Raw genomic sequence first — 25,682 nt, forward strand, 5'->3', positions numbered from 1 at the left:
ATGGCTGTCTCTCCCCCTACCCCCCATTTCCTGTTTCAGGGGGACTTGCAGGGGAAAGTCTGTGCCTGGTGTTGCTCAGGCTCTCTGCAGCTGATCTGGGAATAATTTGAAACTAAACCCTTAGCTCTTTGGAAGCCTTTCATGAAATCATTGCAAGGTTTATTAGCAACAGCTGTGGCCACACATAACTGGAGAACAATCCCTCCCCCTCCACCCCCAAAAGCACAGTAGTGGGAAACAGCAGTTGAATCATGATTCAAAGTCACCTTTTTAAGAAAAAAATCTTAAAACAAAGAAAAATCATCCATCTTTTTCTCTCAGTACAGAGAGAGGCTCTTAAGCTGTTGACACCAATAATTAGAGATGCCAGAGACGACAGTGGATAAAACAGTATTTTAGAAAGCTTTGGTGAAAACATCTTTGTGCCAACTGTACTAATGTCTATTTTGGGAGCCTTGGGCCCATGGTTGATGGCACTGCTGTAGTTCCTCTTCCTGCATTTTCTTTTGTCCAGATCCCAGCCTCGTGGACAAGGGTACCAAAGTTGGTTTGTTAAGGTTAAGAGTTTTCTGTTTCCTCTTTCTTCCTACTTAAAAGCCTCACTCTAACACGCTAGCACACAAATACACACATGCAATGGAGTTGAATTTCCTCTCGAAGCTGAGCCACCTCCTCCTTTAAGATCCTGTCTGTACAAAAGCCTCCCGACGAGGCTAGCTTGTCACAGGCTTCTTAGCGCATTCTGTGTCCTGCTGAGCTCAGAGGACTACAATGAAAGGAAATGAAACCTTCTGCTTCTTGAGATGCAGCCAGCACATTTCTTTATGTTGGAAGCTCCCTTCCCGTTGAGAAGATTGGTCAGAAAACATTTCAGACTTCCACTCGACTCTTTTAATTTCAACATTATATTGACCCATTGGGTTGTGTGCAGTTCAGTGTATTATTGACATGCAGGTTTGTTCAACTATGTCTCTAATGAATCCGGGCTGTAATAGTCATGGATTTCTCCCTAGTTTCAGGTTGGTAAATCCCCTTCAGTCTTCTTCAAATATTTCTTAATCCAGCAATAAGGAGCAGAGAGGCTTTATTAAAATAATAATGCTTTAAAGCTTACAAGCCACTTTTTTTTTCATAATAACTCTGTGAAATATGGCTTTTTTTTTTTTTTAAGATTTTAACAAAAAGGTCAGCAGGCGCAGAGGTTAAATGACTTGCCAGGGTTTACACAGATAGTATCAGAGTTAGAACGAGAACACGGGGTTTTTTTGCTTCTAAGATCACACCATGTCTATACCTGACTTGAATATTTCTCCCTAAGGTTAGGAACAAGAGAACAAAGATTAGCATAGGTTCTCTTTTGGTTTTTGAGTGGTTTTTCTTTTTTTTTTCAGGGCAATGAGGGTTAAGTGACTTGCCCAGGGTCACACAGCTAGTAAGTGTCAGGTGTCTGTGGTCAGATTTGAACTCAGGTCCTCCTAAATCCAGGGCTGAGGCTTTATCCACTGTGCCACCTAGCTGCCCCTAGGATTTGTTTTTGTTATTTTAACAATCCCTTCAGTGGGTCATTGACTTAAAAAACTGTCCTGACATCCATAAGTGGGGAGGGAGGGGGGAGGAAGCATCACTGGTATTTCTGACCCTACTTTGGGAATGTATATCTGAATGGAAGATCTGAAAAGTAGCCCAAACTAGAGGCACCCCAAGGTGGCTAATGCAGTTTAGGGACCAAGTTGAGTTCCTGGGGCTTGTCTTTGAGAATCTCCTCAATGGCCACTGAATTGGGGGGAAGCCAGCATTCCCAATATAACAGACTCATAGATCCCACAGTACTCATCCAGAAGCAGAAGCTATTCTGGAGGGAGCAAGGGAACGTTCACTGAGACATATTCTTCATGGCATTTAAGTCACTTGGTAACCTCTTGAGAGATGATTTGAGGCGAGAAAGCACCACAGCCAAGGCCACAGGGTGGAGGGTTCGTAGCGGCAGCAGCGTACAAGTTGGCGGCATTTGAAGGTTTCTTTGCCAAGTGAGTCAGTAAATCTTTTGTGGCAAGAATATGATTTGAGGCTGAATATTTCTGGTGGGGAGTAGGAAAATGCACAGAGTGAAAGCAGACTACTGTTCATACTGTTCTGGGGAAAGCAGTGTGTGAATGTTAGCTTTTGCCACTGATAGTACAAATGGAAAGAACAGATAAAGCCAATCAGATTTCTGTTTGAGAAGGCAGTGATTGCTGAAGTCTGCATCAGTAAGCGAATCCCATCAAAACAAAAATGATTAACCTAAATCTCTTGATTAAAGTGGACTCTCTGCTTTATTGTCCAGCTCATCTCCTGGATCACAGTTCTCTTCTTCCAGTTATTAATTGTGGCATATCTTCACAATGATGAATAAAGTCATTTAGATAAAGTTCCTGTCCCCAGAGGGCAAGAAATGCCTTATGATTTCCAAGTTTATAGACTTGACTTTTTGTAGAATGAATCTAATCTAAAAGAGTCTCAGCTTATACATTGGTTAAGGAGAACAGAACATTATGTACATGCTGCATCTCTTTGCAGTTTGTCTTCCAGGAGCCATTAGATAGAGGTTTTTTGTTTCTTAGCAATAGAAAAAAGTGATCCATATACCACAAGGAATGTGAGACATTTTAGTTACCTTTTATCCCCTTTTGCCCTTACCTTTAAAGAGAGGATAAGTAGCAATTTGCTTCACTCAGAAAGTGTGGGATTAAATTGTTGGCCTTACTGACTGGCCCTTTACTCTGAGAGAGAAAGGAGTCAAAAGCATCGTGTGCCCTACTGTCGTTTCCCCCCCCCCCCAAGCCCTGCATTGCTCCCTAAGTTAAACGTCCCAGATTTTCTGTTTATAAGATGTTTGTAAAAAATGGCACTTTTCTTCTGAATGTGCCTAACTTGAAATATGGTGTGCAAGGGATACCAGGAATTATTCCCTTAAGATTACAAAGAGCCCCCTCCCAGGAAAAGTCAGTAGAGACCATCTGCCAGCCAAACACATACAAATTAAGGAACAAAACCTAAGAGCATTTTGGAAACAGGGATTGCCACAAGTCCTGATAGTTCATTATTGAACCAAGATTCCAAACTGCCTCCTCCACTCTTGGTTTATAGAACTAAAAATAAAATAGGTTCTAGAAACTTTGAGGCTCTGGGTTCAGAGCAGCATATAAGAGAAGTTGTTAGGCCTCTTATTTATTTGTTTCTTCCATTGCTAAATATTCAGTGTCCTTTGATTCAGTAAGGGAAGGTTTTGAAATCTGCTACTTAAATTCCAGTCTAGGGCTAGTTAGAAACATACACAAAAATTGTGATTAAAATGATTCCAACAAAATAATCAAACTCCCACCATTTTATGATTGTAATTAAATATCTGAGGAAGTAGCCAATCAAAGTTTAATCTGGCCTTATTGAGCTCCCAACTGGGAGGATTAATTAAAGGCAAAAAAAAATTAGGAAAGAGGCTTTTTGCCCCCCTCCAAAAAAAGAGTAATAAATGTACTTTCTCCCAGACAATGGAGTTTATTCTTTGCCACTCCGACAAAAAAAGCTGAAATACAAAATCAAGCATCACTTGAAGCATGTTGATCTGTCAGATTAGTAGCACAAGCCAGCAAATCCATTCTGGGAAGTTTTTCGAAATCTAAACACACAAAACCATTTATGCAAGTACCTCAGATACACTTGAGAGAATTTTTAAAGGAAAAAAAATTGGATGTGTTCACTGAAGAATTTTTGTCGGGAACAGTTGGACTTGTCATGAAAATATCACTAGTGATCAAAGCCAACCAGATGCCATGTGTGCGTCCATCCGTTCCCTAGCTCAGTGGTGCCTGGCACTTTCCCATGTGTGAGTGTGTGTAGACCTTGGAACTCTGCAGAGAAGAAAAGCTCTTTTTCTTTCCTCACACTCTAGTGATTCTGTCAAAAGCATCATGCGACAGTGTAAGGTCTTGCTACTGGAAAAATGTGGTTTGTCTACTGATGCTGGCTGCTGGGAAATTGCTGTTGGATGGAATCATATTCAGAAAGTACAGGCTTGCTATATCCCTGCAAACACCCACTGATGATTCTTAGCTGGAACTGCAATTATAATCAACAAAGTCATTTAAAATCAAATTAGATGGTAATGAGACAACCTTTAGAGGATGTATCTCTTTTTCTCCTGGAAAACTACCTGGATAAACCTAGTAACCAGGAAAAGGTAATTAGGAAGGCAACAACCAAAATGCATTTCTTATCATAATTAGGTAACTATGGCATTTGTGTCACCAAACGTACCCGGAGTGAATTGTTGGTACTGTCTATCTACCAAACCTCTACTTCTTTCTTTTTCCTCTATCCCTCCCTTTTACTTTTTTTCTGTTCCCCTTTCCACTCCATTTTTCTGCCTGCCATTGGCACTCAGGGAATTGCTTTAGTCCTGCTGGTGGCACTCACATCTCAAGTTTTAAACCCCCAGATCTAGGTAATTGTCTCACTTCCTTAACATTTATGTAGTGACCTGAACACAAATTGGGATCTATTCTTGATTTGCCTGATGTAGCTGTTTCATCACATTGATGGAAGTCCTGTGCCAAAGGCAGGGCAGCTAATAAAGTGCTTGGTGCACTTTTGTCTTAGTTGTATTTAAGTGTGAACCCTATTCCTGAATTTACCTTTCTTTTGAGGCATAGTCCACCGACATATTACTAAGAATCATATGCTTTTTCAAGCTTAGCAATCATCTAGTCTACCTGCCTTTGTTTTACAGAAGAGGGGACTGAGGCCTCAAGAGGGAGAGAAACTTGCTTATGACACCTAACTGGTACAGTGCTTTTGCAGTTTTACTGCCAGTAACTAATAGGGAAAGACTCTGCACATAGGATAGCGTCACACTTTTCATAAAAGCTAATCTCTTTCTAATGAATAATATTTGTTTTAAAGCATTGAGAATTCTCCATCCTAAAATCTAGTCATAAGTTGGTATCTAACAACTAATATATTTCTGCCATTTAGTACATGCTCATATCTCCATGTCTTTAATGCAGTTTAGCTACTGCAGAGCTAAGGTTTAAGACCTATTAAGTTTAACTGTTGAAATCAACACTCCAAAGCTATTCCTAGAACATAAATATTTAATGTAGGGTTAGCATTTAAAAGCTTAATAGCTCTCCAGGTGGACAGGAGCGAGTTACAGACTCTGGTTTTCTTCAGTCCAGTGAGTAGCTCTAAGGAGAGCTAAGTAGCAACCTGTAAGCCTCACATTCGGGGCTGTAAGAAGCAGATTTGCCCCCAGTACTTTTAAATCAGTTTACTTGTTGCTCATCACAGAAGTGAAGATTGGCGTTATAACAAGTAAAATCTTTCTCGCTGTGTTTACTGCCATGTGGAAGTTGTAAGAACTGGGATAAATCCACTCCTTTTAAAAACGTCAACTCAGAAGTTGGCCAGAGAGGCTTTTCCTAGCTGCTGTTATGCCTTCCTCTGCATTTAGCTTCCATGCCTGTTAAACCATTCTTGGGGAGACCAGTTCTTTAAAGCACCTCCAAATAATCACATGGTCCAAGAGAAAGTAGTAGATAGTGGCAGTGGAAGAATGGCAAAGAACGGGAGCACCAAACCCTGTGGACACATTTCCATATAAAACCAGGTTCCAGACCAAGTTTTCTGGAGAGAAGAGTTCTTAGAGAATTCTGAGTTCCAATACCTGGAAGGGGAGCTCTAGGATGATAGAGGAGCTTGAGTTAAGGAACAAGAAGGGGATGGAGTTACCTCGTGGGGGTGCAAACCTGGACCTTGCTCTTTATTATGAGTTACTATGAGTTAAATGGACTGTGTAGCTGGTTATCTTCATCTTGATTTGGGGATCCAGCTCCCTTCAACTTTTACATCCCAATCTCCTGTTCTCTTCCTCTTTCCTTCCCATCCACCTGCTCACCTCTGCAGAATCAAGGGAAGCAGAGGAGCCTGGTAGTAGTGACCATCTCTTTTCCCTAGCTCCTTACTTCCCCAAAAGAAGCAGAGGACTTCCTCCTCCAACAGGCACAAAGCTGGTGTTCAGTTGTAAAAGATTTCCCTCTTCCTCAAACCACCAGCTTGTCAGAAATACTCCCACAAACATAGAGGCAGTTTGTTCAAGAAAACCCCATTTCACACCAAACAGTCTGGCAAGAGCACCTTGTGTATGTGTATACCTTTCCCAGACCGCTGGACCAGAAATTACAAGTTCTTGAGGGCTTTTCTTAAATCAGTTTATATGTCAAGCTTGAAAGTTTCATGGCCAAATTCACTGAGAAAATACTGTATTTGTTTCGCTTAAACCTCTAGATGTAGTGTAGAAGTTTAGTTGGGCTCAGGAGAGAGGAAAAATAGAATAAGACACCAGATAGTTGCTGAAATGTAGCTCTGGAGTCCGGCTTCATCACAACCTCCAGAAGTGGAATTCTGCTGACGGGTGCATTGCTCCTTCACAAGGCTGTTGGTGACTATGTGGAATGGCTCTGCCGGGGCGGGGCGGGGCAGGAGATTTGGAGAGCATAGGACTTACGTTGTTGATGTTGGTTTGGTTGATAAATTGAAGAAAATTCTAGTCACATCTGCTGCCCAGCCACATATCTAGTGCAACGGGATGTGCTACCCTAATCCAATATGTCAGCTCATTCAAGCCAAACTGTAGTCAGAGTATAACTTGCCATTGGGAGAACAAACCTTTTTTTTAATTCGAGTCATTTCAGCAGTCTGACCTCATTTCTTTGTGATCTCATTTGGGGTTTTCCTGGCAAAGATACTAAAGCAGTTTGCCATTTCCTTCTCCAGCTCATTTTACAGATGAGGAAACTGGGGCAAACAAGGGTCAGTGACTTGCCCAGAGTCACACAGTGTCTGAGGCCAAAAATTGGGGGGGGGGCGGGGCAATGGGGGTTAAGTGACTTGCCCAGGGTCACACAGCCAGTAAGTGTATAAAGTGTCTGAGGCCGGATTTGAACTCAGGTGCTCCTGAATCTAGGGCCGGTGCTTTATCCACTGCGCCACCTAACTGCCCCTGAGGCCAAATTTAAACTTAGGTCTTCCTGACTCTAGGATGATTCTATCCAATACACCATTCCCCCACTCACAAATTTACCAATTCCTTTATTTTTTAGGAAGATGATGAGAAGCTCATCCAAGAAATTCAGAAGGAGGCTGAAGAAGAGCAAAAGAAGAAAAATGGAGGCAAGTTCTTCAATTTAGCCTAGATCTGTAGAGAGAATGAGGATGAATTATTTCTTTTCTAAATTAGTTTTTTTTTTCCAAACAAAAATCCATCTTTTCTCCCCAGTTCCCTCTCCCTGCCTCCCCCCCACCCCCACCTGAGAAAACAAGAAAAACAGAAACCCTGTTACAAACATAGTTAAAACAAATTCCCACACTGGCCAGGTCCAAAAAAAATGCCATCTCAATCTGTACTCTTGAGTCCTGTCAGGAGGTGGGTATCTTGTTTCATCATGAGCCCTCTGAAATCATGACTGATCGTTGCATTGATCAGAGTTCCTGAGTCTTTCAAAGTTGATTGCCTTTACAACTTTGTTGTTAGTATATAGATTGTTCTTCTGGTTCTGTTCACTTCACTCTGCATCATTTCCTGTAAGTCTTCCCGTGTTTCTCTGAAATCATCCCCCTTCATTCCTTATACCACAGTAGTATTCCATTACAATCATATACCACAATTTATTTGTCCATTCCCCCAGATGGGCACTCTCTAGATTTTCAGTTCTTTGTCACCACAACAAATACTGCTGTAAATATTTTGTACGTATGGGCCCTTTTCCTCTTTCTTTGATCTCTCCGGGGTATAGGTTTAGTAGCAGGATGACTAAGTCAAAAGGAATGCCCAGTTTAATTATATTCCCAGTTTGGGGGGCATGATTTCAAATTGTTCTCCACAGTAGCTGGATCAAGTCACAGCTCCAGCCACAGTTCATTTAATGTACCTGTTTTCCCACAACTTTCAGCACAAGGATGGGGGAATTGTAAAGGAAAGGCTCAGGAAACACATTCTGACTGGAGTCATCCTTTTCTGACTAGACCTCTACAAGCCCAGGTTTGCTAGTGAGACAAACTCAGTTAAATCTATTGAGTTGTTGTCCTGGGAGACTGCTTCATTTGGGTCATTTGGGGGTGGGTGGGGGTGGAATACCATAATACATACATACAAATGAACGTGGTGGCCCTTCCCTTCAGCTTAGATGGCAGTCGAGGAGAGAGGCCATATGCTGATAATGCTATTTTGGAAATTCTTCTTTTGGAACTACTTCTAGAACTAGTAGCACAGGAATTGCTCCAGTGGGAACATGTCTTCTTCAGATGAGGGTGGCTTTAATTACAGGAAACGGCCAAGAGCCATTTAGAATAAAAGCAGCCAATACATGTAAGATAGCAGTAGACTGAGCCAGTTCATAACATTTTTGTCCAGAATGAATTGTGGCTATAAAGTATTAAGCCTTGACTCGTATAAGTTGTAGACTGGTTCTGAAAGTAGTTCATGGTAGAATGCCATTTTCTTTTTGTATGCCCAGTACCTAGCACATTCCCTGGTACATAGGGCTCACTTTATAATTACTTGGTGAACTGAATTGATTTAAAAGGGGAAACCTAAAAAAAGCCGGTAGGGGGGGCCCTAAAGGTCAGAATTGGAAGGGACTTTTCAGAACTAACCCTTTTCCATCACTGTTGAGTAAGACAAGAGAAAACTAGTACCTGGCATCCCAAGGTGAATACTTTGAACAACGACACTGGCCTGGGCACATGTGTTCTTCAGTGTTGCTATGGAGCCAGTTTCATTACTTTATATAGTCACACCTGGTCTTCATAGATAGGAGCCTTGGATATCATTACCATATGTGGATTCAGAGCCCAAGTCCACACTTCCAGGTAGAGGCAGACATGTCTCTTAGGACAATCACATTCAGACCTAAGTTTTAATTTGTTTTGTTTGTTTTTCTTTTTTTTCTAAAAATCACCTCTCCTTTTCAGACAACAACTTCAAACGGATTGGGCCCCCCATGGAGGCAGCTCCTGAAAAACTCCAGAGGATTGAAGTCATCCCAAGACCTGTTCCACAAAACCTTCACCAAGCCAGGATCCCTCCTTATCCCTTTGTTCACCCACCCTTTCCTCTGCCTCCTGTTCGTCCCATGTTCAACAACATTCCCCTCAACTTAGGTCCCATCCCTGCCCCCTATGTCCCTCCTCTGCCAAATATGCGAGTGAACTATGAATTTCCCCCAATCAATGTCCCACTGGAGCACAACTTACCTATGCACTTTGGTCCTCAGCCACGCCATCGGTTTTGACAGGTGGGATAGATACCTGAAGTGGAAGCACTGCCGAGGAGGACCATCCTGCGTAACAACTCTCCTTCTCCCAACTCCCTTCATTATTCCACAGAACTGAAAGGAGCAGCCTGAAAATCTCCCCCAGTTAAATTTCATGGTGGGGAGGGGGGGCTGTTAAATATACACAGCCTAGTTCAGATGTTTACCCCACTTTTTTCCCCTAAAACCAGTAACTGCTGCTGAGCCCGTAGAGGTGAAGTTTACACATTGGGCTGCCAAACATGACTAATTTGGGGCCAATTTTCCTTTTCTTCGATAGTGATAGTAGAGAGACCTACCCAGGCCCCAAACTCTTCCCAGGATCCACCCTTCTCTCTCTTTCCCCTCCTTCCTTCCTCTCGCGCGCTCGCGCTCTCTCTCTCTCTCTCTCTCTCTCTCTCTCTCTCTCTCTCTCTCTCTCTCTCTCTCTCTCTCTCTCTCTCTCTCTCTCTCTCTCTGGGTCTCTCTCTGTCTCTTTCTCTTCCCCTTCCTCCCTCTCTCCCTCTCTCATCTTTCTCTGTCTTGCCTTTTCCTGTATTTTAAAGTGTAAGTAGTCACTGCTCTTTTAAGTACAGCTGAGAAGAATAGAAGAGCCCAGGATCCCTTGGATACCAATAACAGGATTTGCCTGTGTTATTTGGGGCTGGAGGATTCCAGGAAGGAGAGGGAAGTAAAACCCACTCTGCCAGAAAATGACCAGCACAGCACTTGTCAGTAAGCAAGACAACCCTGTGCTGTCCATTAATTCGTTCTGAAATTGTCCTAAAGGAGACAGAATGAGGTGAAAGAAAAGCTGCTTTGCCTGCCCCCGATCAGAACAGACAACAGGGAAGTCACCACCAGTGATCCAGGAAGGGAGGACTTCTCATTTTCTAATTAAATCGGGACTTCTACACCTGAGCTAGTTAATGAAAATAGGAAAGTACATTCAAGGCAATTGATACATCTAGGCGAGAGATGATAGCTGGTGGTTCATTAAGAACTCCCCTTATAATGGCCAGTATCTTCCCTGGACTCCCACTAGGGTTGTCAAAGGACAGCACTTGGCAATGAGAGATTGACCTCCAGTTTCAGTCCAGTGGCAACCAGGTGTAATTAAGGAAGGTAAATGATCCTCATGCCTCTTAGCTCAGCTCCTCCAAAGCAGAGCAGAATAGGTCTCCACTGCTTACTTTAGGCTAGTTTTACAAGCACTCGTGTCTAAATCCTCTAAGAAGAGGCACGGCTACTGGTCCTGAGCTCCATCGGCCATAGAGTTAAAGCCCAAGTCCCTCTTCTCACTCTGGGAATGAGTGGAAACAGTCTCAGCTGCATTAGCTTTGTCACATGGTCAAATGGGAGGGAGCTCCCTGCGTGGTCAAATGGGTCCTCCCTGATCTGAGAAGAGGAAAGACGTTAATGACCGGTACTTTATAAATACAAGAGGCCCCACAGACCAAAACGTTGAGATTCTCTAGCCCAGATCCCAGTGTTGAATTTCACCTCACCTCTTGAGTGTGACAACTTGCACTATAAGTGTTGTTCATCCAGAAACGTTTTCTCACTCTCTTCCCTTCAGCCCCATCCCCTCCCCCTTTCTACTGCCTCAAAAAAAAAAATCATCACTAAATAATATTACTGTTTGGGACTTTGGAAATAAACTTCTGACCTGATTTGTTTGCCCCATTCTTCTCTGATTATCTATGCCCCACTTTGGTTCTCACTCCCTGGAAAAATCCCTTTTTCTAAAATCAGCTCTTCCAGTACAACCTATTAGTAAGAGCTGGTCTTAAACTCCTTTAGTTGCATTGAAACATTTCTCCCAGTATTTACCTAGAACAGTCCATGTCTGGATTGTAGCATTGCTATCTGGGGGCCTCCCCTTCACTCTTCTCCTAGCCTAGTGCTGGAATAATCTTTGTTGACATTAGAAACCCATGGTTAACTTTCTCAACTTTTGCTGCTAAGTTTTGTTTATATAGAGAAAGGAGAAAAAGTCTATATAGGGATGTAAATTTCTGAATGCTGCTTAAGCTGGTCTTTATTCAGGTTAAAACTGCACCTTACCCTAAAAGACATTCCCTTGGACAGCCAGGGGCAGGCAGGCCAGCATGCTGTTAACACTGTATTTAAGGAGGGGCAGGAGGGAACACTGAGCATCCCACTTCTTTTTGTGCATCCAATTTCCCCTCGATGTTAATGTGATAAGTGCTCATGTGTAGGTCTTAGTTATTAGCATCTCTGAAGTCTTTTCCTCTGGAAATGTCTTGGCTTCTGGCTCTAGAATATAGCTTGCAGTTCAGGCTTTAGGACCTGTGGCACTTCCTGCTGTAACTTTTTCCAAACCTTGTTTGGAAGATTGGCCTGTGGCAATGATACTTCAGTCACAGAATGAGCCATTTTACATGCAAGGGTTCAACCAGAAACTTTCTCCCACTTCCATTGCCTGCTGAGTAGCTTACTTTTATTCCCTCCAATTTCTCCCACCCCACAGATTTGGATTTCCTTTCTTTCTTTGTTCCCCCTTTGCCATCAGCTTTCTATGTATAAGCTAGAACATATTGTCAGTTTGCTTACTTCGATTTTCCTAGTAAATGCAGCTGATTAGTTACTTGGGGTCTGGCTGAAGGCTTTACTCTTAAATGTCAGATGCCCCCTTGCCCCCTTTCCCCCCCCCCCCCAAAAAAAAGGGTTAGATGGAAGTGTGTATCATTATGTATTTTTCTATTTCAAGCATCATTGCTGCAACAGTAAAGGTCTCCCTGTTACCAGTGAGGATACTCTTAGAACTATGTCTATTAGCATTGGTACGTCAAACATTAACCAGAATAGAGCCATGTGGTTTACTGGTGATCAAGTTGTCACCCATCAACCGATTAGACACGCTTCAAAGATCAGAAAGGAAAAAAGTCAGCTCTCCAAAGAAATGCCTTTTCATTCTTCTGCCTTCCCACATGATATGATCTATTAGGACCTAGTAGCTCTCTTAGGATTGGTTCAAGAGATGTGACAGATGAGAACAATGGATTTTGAACAGAGGGCTTATGGTCCAGGTACTTGTATCTGTATCTTTAGGAAGAGCTCTTCTCTGGGTTCTCTTCTCAGTTTCCATCCAGTCCCTCTTGAGGGTTATGCCTGTTTGTCTGCCTGAGGTTCCGTACTAGCCCTAATAACCAGTGCCTTTTCCATCGGTATTTTTTGACATGTGTCATGTGTCACGGATGTGCCTTGCGGGGCAATAGGTTGATTTATCACAAAGCACAGGAGCTCCTTTTATCAAGTATTCGTAAGAGAAGGTTCCCCCCATCACTTCCTTTGCGACAGTGGTTGTAGGAACCATTGAAGAATCGTAGGATTTCAGAATTGGAAGGTCACTGAGCCAGGACTTCCTTTACAGCGAGCTGCCTCACCCAGGGTGAAGTGCTGGGTTTTCTATCAGCTTCATGCATGCTTGCCCTAGACCGTATGTGTAAGCATCTTTCCACTCTGGAGGCATGTGCATGCACCTCCATGCTTGCACAGTCACGCTCGGCCATGCAGGAGAGTCAGAAGCTAGTATGTGGCAAGTGGCATGTGTAGCACCACCCAAGAGAACAGTGAGTCCAATGAGTTGTCACCTTCATTAAACCATTTACCTCCTACTTTCTGTTCGTTTGCATTGCTTTGCGGTGTGTATATGTTACCATGTTAAATTTGGAGAACAAGACAGAAAAACGTGCGGTTCTGTAACAGCTGGGGAAAGACGGATGGTTTTTAGGGTGGCATGTGTAAGACAGGCCCATTAAAAGCCTGGACAAAACCCCCCTCCCTGTTCTTGGAAACCACTGCTTTGGCTGTTTCCATTTGTGTGTAGTTGTGCTCTCTTAGCTGGGAAAAATGCTTGATATCCACCATTGATTCTACTCAAAATGTTGAAGCGACGTGATGATGTGGAAAGACCACAGGATTTGGAGTCAGGAGACCCGGGTTCAGAACCTGACACTGCCCGTGTGACCTTTTGCAAGTCACTTAAACTCGCTGGGTCTCAGATTTCTCATCTGTAAAATGATGGGGGTTGGACTAGGTGACCTCTTGGGTCCCTCCTAACTCTAAATATATTTGGTGACGAACTCTTGCAGTTTGCAACAGGCAATCCCAACAGCCGACTTGACTTAACCCTGCTCATTTTCCAAATGGTATTTGGATTTTAAGCAAACAGAAACCCTTTTTCCTTATTGTTAGCTACCTAGGTTTGCAAAACTTGCAGAGTTAATATTAACAAGTCACAGATGAGGCGGAGGAGCTTCATTGAAATGAAAAGGAATTGGGCAAATAGTTGTTTTTGATGGTGTGGTCACTACCACCCAGTTTTCGCATCTTGTTCTGTTTGCCAGTGGGAGCGAGTTTTTCGGAGACAGGATCCATCTTCTCCCAGGGCCCTTGCGTTGGGAGGCATATTGTTGCAGAGGATCATCTCTGCTGTGCCCTATCGTGAGGGGTGATTGAAGAGGCCAAAGAGATCTGATCCCATCCCACTGGCAGGCAATCATGTGCACAGAAAAAAATGACAGGAAGTCCAAAGCGATTAGCCCAGCTCCTGGAAAATAAAGCAAAAGCCAACAAAAGGCCTCCTGATCTTTCAGGTTCGGCGTTGTCTAGTTTGGCTCCTTTTATGCCACAGTCAAGGCTCTCTAGCCCCTCCAGCCTGAGGCAGCTGCCTGCAGGAGAGGTCTCCGAGGTGAGCAAGGTTCCACCCTTCCCCAGTTAGAGTCCCATTTTACTTGCCTTAATGGTGGAAAGAGGAATTTAGTATTTGCACTTAGCAAAACATTTTAAAACTGTAAAGAATTGTGCATGATCTACAACTTTGTATAACAATAGATGAAAATGAATAGGTGGTTTATTAAAAATAAATATTTTTCTTTACCTTCTGGTAGTATAAAATAATAAAATAAAAGCTGTTATGTTTTCTTGTGTGTAAAAAGTCTGTATTATATGTAATTTGGATTTTTTTGTAAATAAATTTTTGTGCACTCTGCCTATCTGTGATTTGTCCTTACCCCTACAGGAAAATTAGATAGCTGGATGCTCTCATAGCAGATAATTATAGGTGACAGCAAGTAGAAAGGAGTTGATGCCTATTATTTTGCCAGATTTCCTTGGAAGTGATTACAGATTCCAAAGAAAATATTTGCTCGGCCTAGAGTTAAAACTGAAGATATCCAAGAAGTAGGGCTTTTAAAAAAGAAAACTCTAGGCTTTGACCCTGACCCTGAACAAAACCAAGAAGAGTTTGTTCATGCACAGCTGAGTAAATTTTCCCACCTTTGCTACTCCTAATGTGAGGAAATAAAACAAGTGAAATCGATCAATTTTATGGTAACCTGTCTCGATTTCTAAAGAAATTCATCTTGGAGATCAAATGTTTGTCTTTCCCCCTCTTTTACACTGGGTCCCTTTCAAGGCTTTTAGAGGGAGTTCTAAAGAGGCTGTATTCATGCATGCCCTGGGTTCAAAAGAGAGGCAGAAACCTTCATATGGACTCCTCAAAGCAGAAAACAACTTGCAAAATCTTATTTCTGAGCTTAAAATGAGGGTGGAAAAAGTGAATGTGTCCCATCTGGCAAATGAGATTAAATTAGACTAAAGTGGGGGGAGACAGAAAACTACTAGGAGTAAGAGGATGGGATGACCAGAGTTTTGGAACTGAAACTTAATGGAATCTAAATATCAGAGCTGGAAGTGACCGTGAAATTCATTTTGCAGATGAGGAAAGAGGAGAAATGGCTTGTCAGAGGTCCTAGAAATCAGTGTCAGATTGAAAACCAGAATTCAAGTCTGGTTCCTGAGCCAACTGGTCTTGCCTTCCCCTCTCCTTTCCTTCACTCCAAACACAGTTCAGTGCCCATTGACATGATTCAGGGAATCTTTGGTCCAGTGTGAGAGAGCGTAAGGTGCACTGGATAGAAGCCCTGGGTTCTGAATCAAGGGCAGCTATAGGCCAGCCCTGCCTGAGAGTCAAGAGGATTGGATCTGAAGCCTACCTCTGACCATGGGCATGCTATTTAACCTCTGAGCCTGTTTCCTCATCAATAAAATGGACATACTTTTACCCGTTGTACCTACCTCACAGGATTTTGTGAGACTGGAAAGGGATTATATATAAAGCCCTTTGAAAATTTTTAAGCACTGTATAGCTGTAAGTTATTTAATACATAATACATTCAAGTGCTGGTCATACATGTGAGAGCAGAGTGGAATTGGGAAGACCTGGTTCAAGCCCTCTTCTGATAAATACCAGCCATGGGACCCTAGGCAATTCATAATCTCTACTTGTAAGGAGCTTACTTTATAAAAGAGGAGAGACCAAATATGTATGCAAATATGTACAGAATTAAAAGAATAAACAGTAGTTATAGGTAGTTTAAAAGACCAGTAACTAGTATTTGGAAAGGATGGAGCAGAAGGACTGCATTCCAGGCATGGGGGTCAACCAGTGCACAGGAAATGGATTGTTGTGGGTGAAGAATTGAGAGGTCAGCTTGGCTGGATCACAATGTGCAGGAGAGGGACCAATGTCCAATGAAGTTGGAAACAGGTTGGGTTCAGTGCATGAAGGGTTCATAAAGCTAACCTGTGGGGTTTATATTTGATCCTAAAGTCAATAGGGACCTACAGGAGTTGGAGAGGAGAATAATAGGAGTAGGTGAGCGACATGGTCAGATCTATGCTTTAAAGAACATCATTTCGGCATAGCAGCACATGTATGACATATATTGAATTGCTTGATTTCATAGGAAGAGTTGAGGGAGGAAGGAAGAAAAATTTGGAAAACAGAATTAGTTCAAAGGCCATAACCTCGTCAGAGTGGGCTCAAGGAGGGAATAACACACACACATCCGATAGGGAAGAGTAATCTATCTAACCCTTCAGGAAAGTAAGAAGGGAAGAGGATAAAGGAGGGAAGGGTGAATGAAGGGAGGGTAGAACTGGGGAGGGGGCAGTCAGTAGCAAAACACTTATGAGGAGGATTAGGGCAAAATAAGATAGACAATAGAATATCATTGGAAGGGAATGAGATGGAGGGAAATAGTTATCATGATTGACTACAATGTCAAAACGTATGGTACCGGGGCAGCTAGGTGGCACAGTGGATAGAGCACCGGCCCTGGAGTGAGGAGGACCTGAGTTCAAATCTGGCCTCAGACACTTAATACTTAATAGCTGTGTGACCCTGGGCAAGTCACTTAATCCCAATTGCCTCACTAAAAAAAAAAAAAAAGTATGGTACCTACTCTGCTGGGCTATTATGAAGAAAATTCTATGTCAAGTTCAAGATACTATATAAAAATTATGATGAACTATCAGAAAAACCTGGAAAGACCCACATGAACTGAAGCAGAGAGAAATGTGCTGTATACAAAATAACAGCATTAGTGTAAGATGATCTGGGAAGTACGTGGTTATTTTCAGCAAGGCAATGATTGATCCAATATAACTCTGAAGAACTTAGGAAAATTATAGTACATCTACAGAGAAAGAACTGATGGTATCTGAAAACAGACTGAAACACATTTTTTGGACAATTCCTTAATCTGAAGTTTTGTTCTTATCTGTTTTCACTCACAACCTAGATAAGGTAGAATTGTTTGCCTTGACTACTCATGTATAATTTATGTTGAATTGTTTGAGCTCTTGGGGTGGGGGTGGGAGGAGATAGAGGAAGAGAAGTTGGAAAGATTTTTTTTTTTAATTGATGTCAAAATTTGCTTTTACAGGGGTAGCTAGGTGGTGTAGTGGATAAAGCACCAGTCCTAGATTCAGGAGGACTTGAGTTCAAATCCAGCTTCAGACACTTGGACACTAGCTGTGTGACCCTGGGCAAATCACTTAACCCTTATTGCCGTGCAAAAAAACAAAAACACCCCAATATTTGCTTTTACGTGTAATTTGAAAAATAAAAGTCTAAAATTTTTTTAAAAAGAACATCTTTTTGGCATCAGTGTGGAAGATAGACTGAAGTGGGAAGAGACAAGGCAGGGAACCCAATTAGGAGGCTGTTAGAATAATTTAGACAAGAAATGTTGAGGGTCAGAACTAAAGTAGTAGCCAAGGGATCAAATGTGAAAGGTTGTGGAGACAGAAACTTCAAGACTTGAAAACTTGATTAGATCTTTAGGATAGGGGAGAATGCATAGTAAAGAATAATGCCAACCCTCTAAAGCTGGGAGATGGAAAGAGATTAATTATTGGTTTTGTTTGTCCTTCGTTCTTGAAAAGGACCATGGCATCAGGAGGTGATGTTATGACTTGCAGTGAATCGGATTTAAGTAAGGGAGGGTTGTACAAGGTCACCAACCTTACTCTCCCCTCCAGAGCCATCTGGGTACAGTGGCAAGATATATATCAGGATGACTGGAGATGGCCCTGGATGTTTAAGGCAATTGGAGTTAAGTGACTTGCCCAGGGTCACTTAGCTAATAAGTGTCTGAGGTAAGATTTGAACTCAGGTCCTCCTAACTTCAGGGCCAATGCTTTATCCACTGTGCCACCTACCTGTGCCCCTTCAACAGAGATATGGAAGCTTGAAAGTAGGGAGGGAAAAATGATGAGTTCAATCTTTGGACATGGTGAGAGTTTCAGATGCCTCTGGGACATCTAATACTCAATTTGGTGAGGCAGGTCTGAAGGTCAGAGGAGAAATTACGACTGGACATATAGATCTGGGAGTCGTCTGCATAAAGATGATAATCAAACCCCATGGGAGCTGAGGTGGTCACCAAGAGAGTCCAAAGAGATATGACCTAGGGCACAATCATAGGGAGCATCCACAGGTAAGGGACATGACCAACAAAGAAGATGGGGAGAAGCAGTCAGCCAGGTAGGGGAACTCGGAAGAGAGCAAGGCCACAAAATCCTGGAAGTATCCAAGAGGGAGAAGGTGGTCAACAGTGGCAGATGCTACCGACAAGTCAAGGAGGATGAGGATGGAGCAAGGATGGTAAAGATGTGGCAATTAAAAAGTCATAGTAGGGGCAGCTAGGTGGTGCAGTGGATAAAGCACCAGCCCTGGATTCAGGAGGACCCGAGTTCAAATCTGGCCTCAGACACTTAACATTTACTAGCTGTGTGACCCTGGGCAAGTCACTTAACCCTCATTGCCCAGCCAAAAAAAAAAAAAGTCATAGGAACTTGGGAGAGCAGTTTCATTGGAGTAATGGAGCCAGCTAGGTGGCACTATGAATCAGAAAACCTCATCTTCATGCATTCAAATCTGACCTCAGAAACTGACTAGCTGTGTGACCCTGGGCAAGTCACTTAACCCTGTTTGCCTCAGTTCCTCATCTGTAGTCGCTCCCCTCAAGGTGTTTATAGTGGGGAAGGAAGGTGAGGAAAAGATATAACCTCCCAGAAAAGAAAATTCAAAGTAATTCATATTGTAAATTCATTGAAAATTCAAAGTAACCATTGGAAGAATCAGGATTAGAGAAATTAAAATTTGTTAATCCTTTCTCTCCAAAAGGCCAGTTCTTTCTGGAATAGCCAAACCTCTCCTCTACCAGCCCATGCCAGGCTTTGAGAGGTTCTCAAATTTCCCTCTATTTCCCTTGGCCCAGATATTGACAAATCCCTTCTTTTAATTCAACTGAGACAAAGTTGAGTTGACTATTATTATTAGTAGTTTATGAACTACTAATTAGTAGTTATTTAATAGTAGTAGTAGTTTAAGAATTTTATGAGTAGCTAAGGGGAAAAGTAAATTAAGACAAAAATAGTATAAGGCATAGAATGGAAGAGGTGATGAAGCCCAGGAGTCTTGCCATACACAGTCTAACTGACCTGCTCCCCTCTCCCCATTCCAATCTAACCTTAGCATTGACCCTGTCAGTCAATTCCTTTCTTGTAGTGGCTTCAGGACCAAGTATCTCCAAATCCAGATTAGTTTAGAGAGTTTAATTACAAGAATCATTCCCTTGTAGCCTGGGGTTATAAATTTTAAAACCTCTTAAGAGTTCATTCATTCAACAAATATTTTGCTGTTAAATCATTTTTCAGTTGTGTCAGACTCTCCATTACTCCATTTGGGTTTTCTGGGCAAAGATACTGGAGCCATTTCCTTCTCCAGCTCATTTTACAGATGAGGGACTGAAGCAAACAGGAATAAGTGACTTGCCCAGGGTCACACAGCTAGTAGGTGTCTGAGACTGGAATAGAACTCAGGAAGATGAGTTTTCCTGACTCCAGGCCTAGCAGTCTATCCACTAAACCACTTAGCTGCCCCTAATAATAATATTTATTGAGCAACTATTACCTGTAAGGTACAGTGCCAGGGTTTAAAGATAAGATTCAGTATTTATTTCCTTGTTCTACAAAGTAAAATCATGGACCTAACTACTGTTGGAATGGGCCTCTCTGGTCTTCTAGGTACCATTCTACCCAACAGGCTACAATCATCATGTCCTGACTCTTTTTTTTTTTTTTTTTTTTGGTCGGGGCAATGAGGGTTAAGTGACTTGCCCAGGGTCACACAGCTAGTGTCAAGTATCTGAGGTCACATTTGAACTCAGGCCCTCCTGAATCCAGGGCCAGCGCTTTATCCACTGCGCCACCTAGCTGCCCCCCATGTCCTGACTCTTTTGAGTATCCTGTTGTACCCACATTGGTCCAGTAGTATGGTGGAGTTTCCCATAATGGTGGCCTAACTGTGCCAGGAACTTAGGTGCCAGCTCTCATTTTCAGATCAGGGCACTGGATGTGGTATATAAGTGACCACTGAGCCAGATTTCAGTATTTAATAACAGTAATGATAATTAACCTTCATATAGTATTTTACAATCATAAAAGATAAGAGTACCACCTGTGCCCCAGGTTTTTAAAATTCTTACCAAGGGTTTCAAAATATTCAAAGAGGATGTTTGTCCATTAATAGAAAACTCAGACTTAATAATAATAGCTACTCAGACACTTGACCCTTACTAGCTGTGTGACCCTGGGCAAGTCATTTAACCCTCATTGCCCTGCAAAAAAAAAATAATGATAATAATAGCTAGCATTAATTAGCTCTTTGTTTTACAGAGTACTTTATATATGTTCTCTCATTTGAACCTTTCAACCTGAGAGATAGGTGCTATTATTGTCCTCATTTTATAGATGAGGAAACTGAGGCAAACAGATATTAAGTAATTTGCCTGGGATCACACTGCTAAATAAGGGTGTGAAGTAGAATCTGAACACAGGTTTTTCTGAGTCCAAGTTGAACACTTTGGACACCATTGCCCCTAGCTAGGTGGCTCAGTAGATAGAGTGCTGGGCCTGGAATCAGGAAGACCTGAGTTCAAATCCAGCCTCCAACACTTACTAGCTATGTGACCCTAGGCAAATCCCTTCACCCTGTTTGTCTCAGTTCCCTCATCTGTAAAATGAACTGGAGAAGGAAATGGTAGATGCTCTAGTAGCTTTGCCAAGAAAACCCCAACTGAGGTAAGACAAAGGAAAATGACAGAACAACAACAATACCTCCTTTCCAAGTTTTTCAAATGCATTTTCTTCACAACAACCCTGTGAGGTCAGTAGTACCAATTTGGTTTACCACACCACCTCCACAAACCCCATCTGTCCCCTACTTAATAAAGAAACTGAAGCTCAGAGAGGTTAATTCACTTGCCTAGGTTCACACAGCCAGGCAGCAGAGCTGCAGCAAGTATCTATGTCTAGTGTACATTCCTCTTAGCCACACTGTCTGTTCCAGAGCTATGGGTCAGAGAGCTCCGCCTCAGAAGGGACTTCGGGACTTCAGAAGCTCCCTAATAAACTAACCCATACCCAAACAGGAATCTCCTCTCCCACGTGTCCAACAAGTTATCAGCCTTTGATAAAAGAAGCCACCACCGCCTGGGGCTGCCCCATCCCATTCCATGGCTGGACAGCTCATATTGTTAGGATCCACCCCTCCCCCCTTTCACCAAATCTAAATAAATAATCACATCAGCAACTTCCACCTGTTGCTCTGAGTTCTGCTCTCTGCACCTCTTGATAGGTCACATAGGGGAATGGGGGGGGGGGGCACAGCTAGGTGGTGCAGTGGATAAAGTACCAGCCCTGGATTCAGGAGGACCTGAGTTCAAATTTGACCTCAAACACTTGCCACTAGCTATGTGACCCTGGGCGAATCACTCATTGCCCCACAAAAAAAAAAAAAAAAGAATTAGTCACCTCATTCTTTCAGGTAACAGCTGTCAAATACTTGAGGCTACCTATCATGGGTTCCCCAAATCCTCTCTTCTTCAAGGTAAACGCTGTCAGTTACCTCAAGTGGGTCTTCCTATGGTGTGACCAACTAGTTTATGAAGCCTCCTAGAAAGTGGTACCCACTGTCTTATTTCAGAACATGACTAATATTTTTTACATCATTGCACATGTACACCTATATCAAATGACTTACTGTCTCAAGGAGGGAGAAAGTAAGGGGAAAAGGGGGAAGGGAATTTGAAACAAAAAAAAATTTTTAAGAATGTTTAAAATTATCTTTACATGTAATTAGGAGAAAAAGGAAATATTATTTTTAAGTGGTACCCAGAGTCTAAGAAACACAGTATTCCAGAAGTGGTCTGATCGCATCTACCTCCACATGTATTTTCAGGAGTAGTTGTGGCCAATCTCTCCTAAAATCTCTCCACCAAGGGGCATGTAGGTGGTACAGTAGATAAAGCACCAGCCCTGGGAGTCAGGAGGACCTGAGTTTAAATGCAGCCTCAGACACTTGACACTAACTGTGTGACCCTGGGCAAGTCACTTAACCCCAATTGTCTCCCACCCCACCCCAAAGAAAGGAAGAGGGATTACAAAATATCTTCACCAATCACAAGTTACAACATCTTACAGTATATAGCATCAGAAGCCTCTCAGTCAATCAGGGGTCATCTTCCTACGAGTACACAGACTGACAAGGCTGTACTTCATGGTGAGGTTGGTGACCTTGCACAGCCCTCCCTCACTTAAATCCAATTCAGGGCAAATCATGACATCACCCCAATGTCAAGAACGAAGAACAAACAACAACAAATATGTATGGAGCAGGGGTGCTACATACATATTTAGGTAGGATACATGTAATAGATACAAAATAAGTACAAGGTAGTTTGGAGAGAGAATTAGCAATTGGGGAAAGTGGGGATCATGATTTAAACTGAGTTTGTAGGAAACCAGGGTTTTTGCCAATAGAGAGAATCTCAGGATTCAAGGACATTCTTGCTTTTATTCTTTTACTGATGGGGTGGTTCACCACCACCACCATCACCTCCACTTCTCTCTCTCTCTCCCTCTCTCTCTGTCTCTGTCTTTCTCTCTGTCTCTGTGCCTGTCTATCTGTCTCTCTCTCAAGCACACAAACACACACACACACACACACACACACACAGCACCATGTGTCATGTGATTTCATTTCATCTGAACCAAAACTGAATCCTAAACAACTGGGCTAGCATTGAAAGCCATGCAACAATCCAGCACCTGGTATTTCTCCCTACTCCTTTACTCTCAAATGTAAATATTCTGCCACAAACAAAATTTACATCAGCAAATGGAAATGATACACATCAGGGCTCTATTTATAGTATAGTGGGTTGTCTAAACTTAAAATGATGGAGACAATGTCAATAATGCAGATTAAATTTACAGGCATGCCCATTACTTTTTAGAAAGCCCATTGTTAAACATTTGACAGCACACTCCTAATTGGAACACAAGTCTTTGGATTTCAAGTATTCTTTCCTCTACACTGTGCCTACCTCTGGGTCTCTCAAGGTTCCCCCACTGTGAAGCCTTCTCCTAACCTTACCAGTACACACTGATCTCTCTCCATTGCATTCCTAAAGACTTACTGGAGAAGCTAGGTGTCAAAGTGGATAGAGCACTGGCCCTGAGGTTGGGAAGATCTAAATTCAAATCTCATCTCAGACACTTACTAGCTGTGTGACCCTGGGCAAGTCACTTAACCCCAATTGCCTGAAACATCCAGGGCCATCTCCAGTGGTCCTAATGTACTACTTGCCACTGGGCCCAGATGGCTATGGAGGAGAGAGTGAGGTTGATGACTTTGCACAGCCTTCCCTCACTTAAATCCAATTCTTGGCAAGTCATGACATCATCCCAATGGCATGGCGACAAGACAAAGCACTTTCTGTCTATGCTAATCATTCGTTACTTAGTAAATCCCTTGCCTCATGTTGTAAGATAGCTTATATTTCCCTAACTAGACTTTCAACTCATGCAGCGATTGTTCAGTTTTTGCCTTTGTATTCCCAGCACAGTGCCTGACACAGAGCAGGTGCTTAGTAATTGCTTGTTGAATCATACTAGACTGAATTGGCTCAAAGTGTAATATAAAGAGACCTTAGAGGTCATCTAATCCACTTCTCCCCTTTTTATAGATGAAGAGACTGAGGTTCAGAGAGGTAGAAGGACTTGCCCATGATTTGACACAGGGGCAGGATCTGAAACCAGGACTTTCTACATGCAAGTTCATTGATCTGCTATGCCAAACTGCTTTGAACTGCACGCATGATAAACGAATGAAATAACTTTTATTAAGCAGTTACTCCTCCATGTCAGGCACTGCTCTAAGTTCTGAGGATTCAGATACAAAAGAGAGACAGTCTACCCACTCAAAGAGTTTATATTCTAAGGGAGAGAGTGCATACTGGAGAGTAATGGCTAAGAAATTTTGGCCTGGGAAGTTATTGGGGTGGTGGGTAGACGCAGAAGGCCAGAGATTGACCAACATTTCCTGAAGCAACGGTAGTGTTGAATGGCTTATGGTTCTCAGAGAACTAAAGATGATCTTATACTTCTCTCCGGTTCACCCAACATGTCTGGCACACATTAGAAAGAGATAACAAGGGGGCAGCTAGGTGGTACAGTGGATAGAGCACCGGGCCTGGATTCAGGAGGACCTGAGTTCAAATCCGGCCTCAGACACCTGACACTTAACTAGCTGCTCTATCCACTGCCACCTAATCCTTCCATTTTCACTAGCGTCCTCCCTGAAAAGGCTGCTTACAATAAATGCCTCCACTTTCTCTCATTTCCCTCTCACAACCCAGCTTCCTGCCTCATCATTCCATTGAAACTGTTCTCCCCAAAGTTACCAATGAGCTCTAAATGACCAAATCCAATGAGAAAACTCAAATCTTCATCCTTCTTGATCTCTGTAGTTTTTGACATTGTCAATCACCCCCTCCTCTCCTTGATACTCTCTTCTCTCTAGGTTTTTGGGACCCAACTCTCTTCTGATTCTCCTCCTCCCCATCTGGGTTTTGGTTTTGGTTTTTTTTTGGTGGGGCAATGAGGGTTAAGTGACTTGCCCAGGGTCACACAGCTAGTAAGTGTCAAGTGTCTGAGGTGGATTTGAACTCGCGTCCTCCTGAATCCAGGGTCAGTGCTTTATCCACTGGACCACCCAGTTGCCCCCGCTCCTACCCATCTGACTGCTCCTTCTTAGTCTGTTTGGCTGGATCCTTATCCGGATCATTCCCTCTCACCATAGGGATCACTCAGGGTTCTCTCCTGGGCCCTCTTCTCTTCTCCCTCTATACTACTTCACTAGATAAGCTTATCAGCTCCCCTCCGTTTAACTACCATCTCTAGACTGATGATTCTCAACTCTACCTATCCTTCCCCAACCTCTTCCCATCTCCATCCACCTTTCAGACATCTCAAAATGGAAGTCCAGTAGACATCTTAAACTCAACAAAATGGAACTCATTATCTTTCCCCCTAAACCATCCCCCAACTCCTAACTTCCCTATTACCGTAAGATGGTTAGAAGGCAACACGATCCCTCCCAGTCTCTCAGTCTCATAGCTTAGGAATCATCTTTAACTCCCCACTCTCTCTCTCTCTCTCTCTCTCTCTCTCTCTCTCTCTCTCTCTCTCTCTCTCTCTCTCTCTCTCTCTCTCTCTCTCACCTATATATCCAAGCTAGTGCAAGGCCTGTCAATTTCACCTTTGCAACATCTCTTGAATACGCCCCCTTCTCTCCTCTGACATTGCCAACCTCTGGTGCAAGCCCTCATCACCTCACACCTGGACTGGTGCAATAGTCTGGTATGCCTGTCTCAAGTCTCTCCCCACTCCAATCGCTCCAGCCTCCATTCAGCCACTAAAGTGATTTTCTTTTCTTTTCCTTCCCTTTAAAAATTTTAATTAATTAATTAATTTATTTTGCCAGGCAATGAGGGTTAAGTGACTCGCCCAGGGTCATACAGCTAGTAAGTGTCAAGAGTCTGAGGCCGGATTTGAACTCAGGTCCTCCTGAATTCAGGGCCAGTGTTTTATCTATTGCGCCACCTAGCTGCCCCCATACTAAAGTGATTT

General features: G+C 42.7%; 1 protein-coding gene across 1 annotated transcript in view; it reads left to right on the forward strand.

Annotated features, from left to right (window-relative positions):
* RNF216 (ring finger protein 216) overlaps window positions 1-14,339 on the forward strand; it is a 201,513-nt gene extending 187,174 nt beyond the window's left edge. Inside the window, exons 16-17 of the mRNA XM_043964404.1 lie at window positions 7,140-7,209; window positions 9,010-14,339. Of these exons, the coding sequence (XP_043820339.1) occupies window positions 7,140-7,209; window positions 9,010-9,329 (390 nt within the window). The 3' untranslated portion in view covers window positions 9,330-14,339. The remainder of the gene's footprint in view (window positions 1-7,139; window positions 7,210-9,009) is intronic.
* Window positions 14,340-25,682: the final 11,343 nt, after the last annotated feature.

This window comes from Dromiciops gliroides, chromosome 1 (genome assembly GCF_019393635.1).
Source record: "Dromiciops gliroides isolate mDroGli1 chromosome 1, mDroGli1.pri, whole genome shotgun sequence".
Taxonomy (NCBI): Eukaryota; Metazoa; Chordata; class Mammalia; order Microbiotheria; family Microbiotheriidae; genus Dromiciops; species Dromiciops gliroides.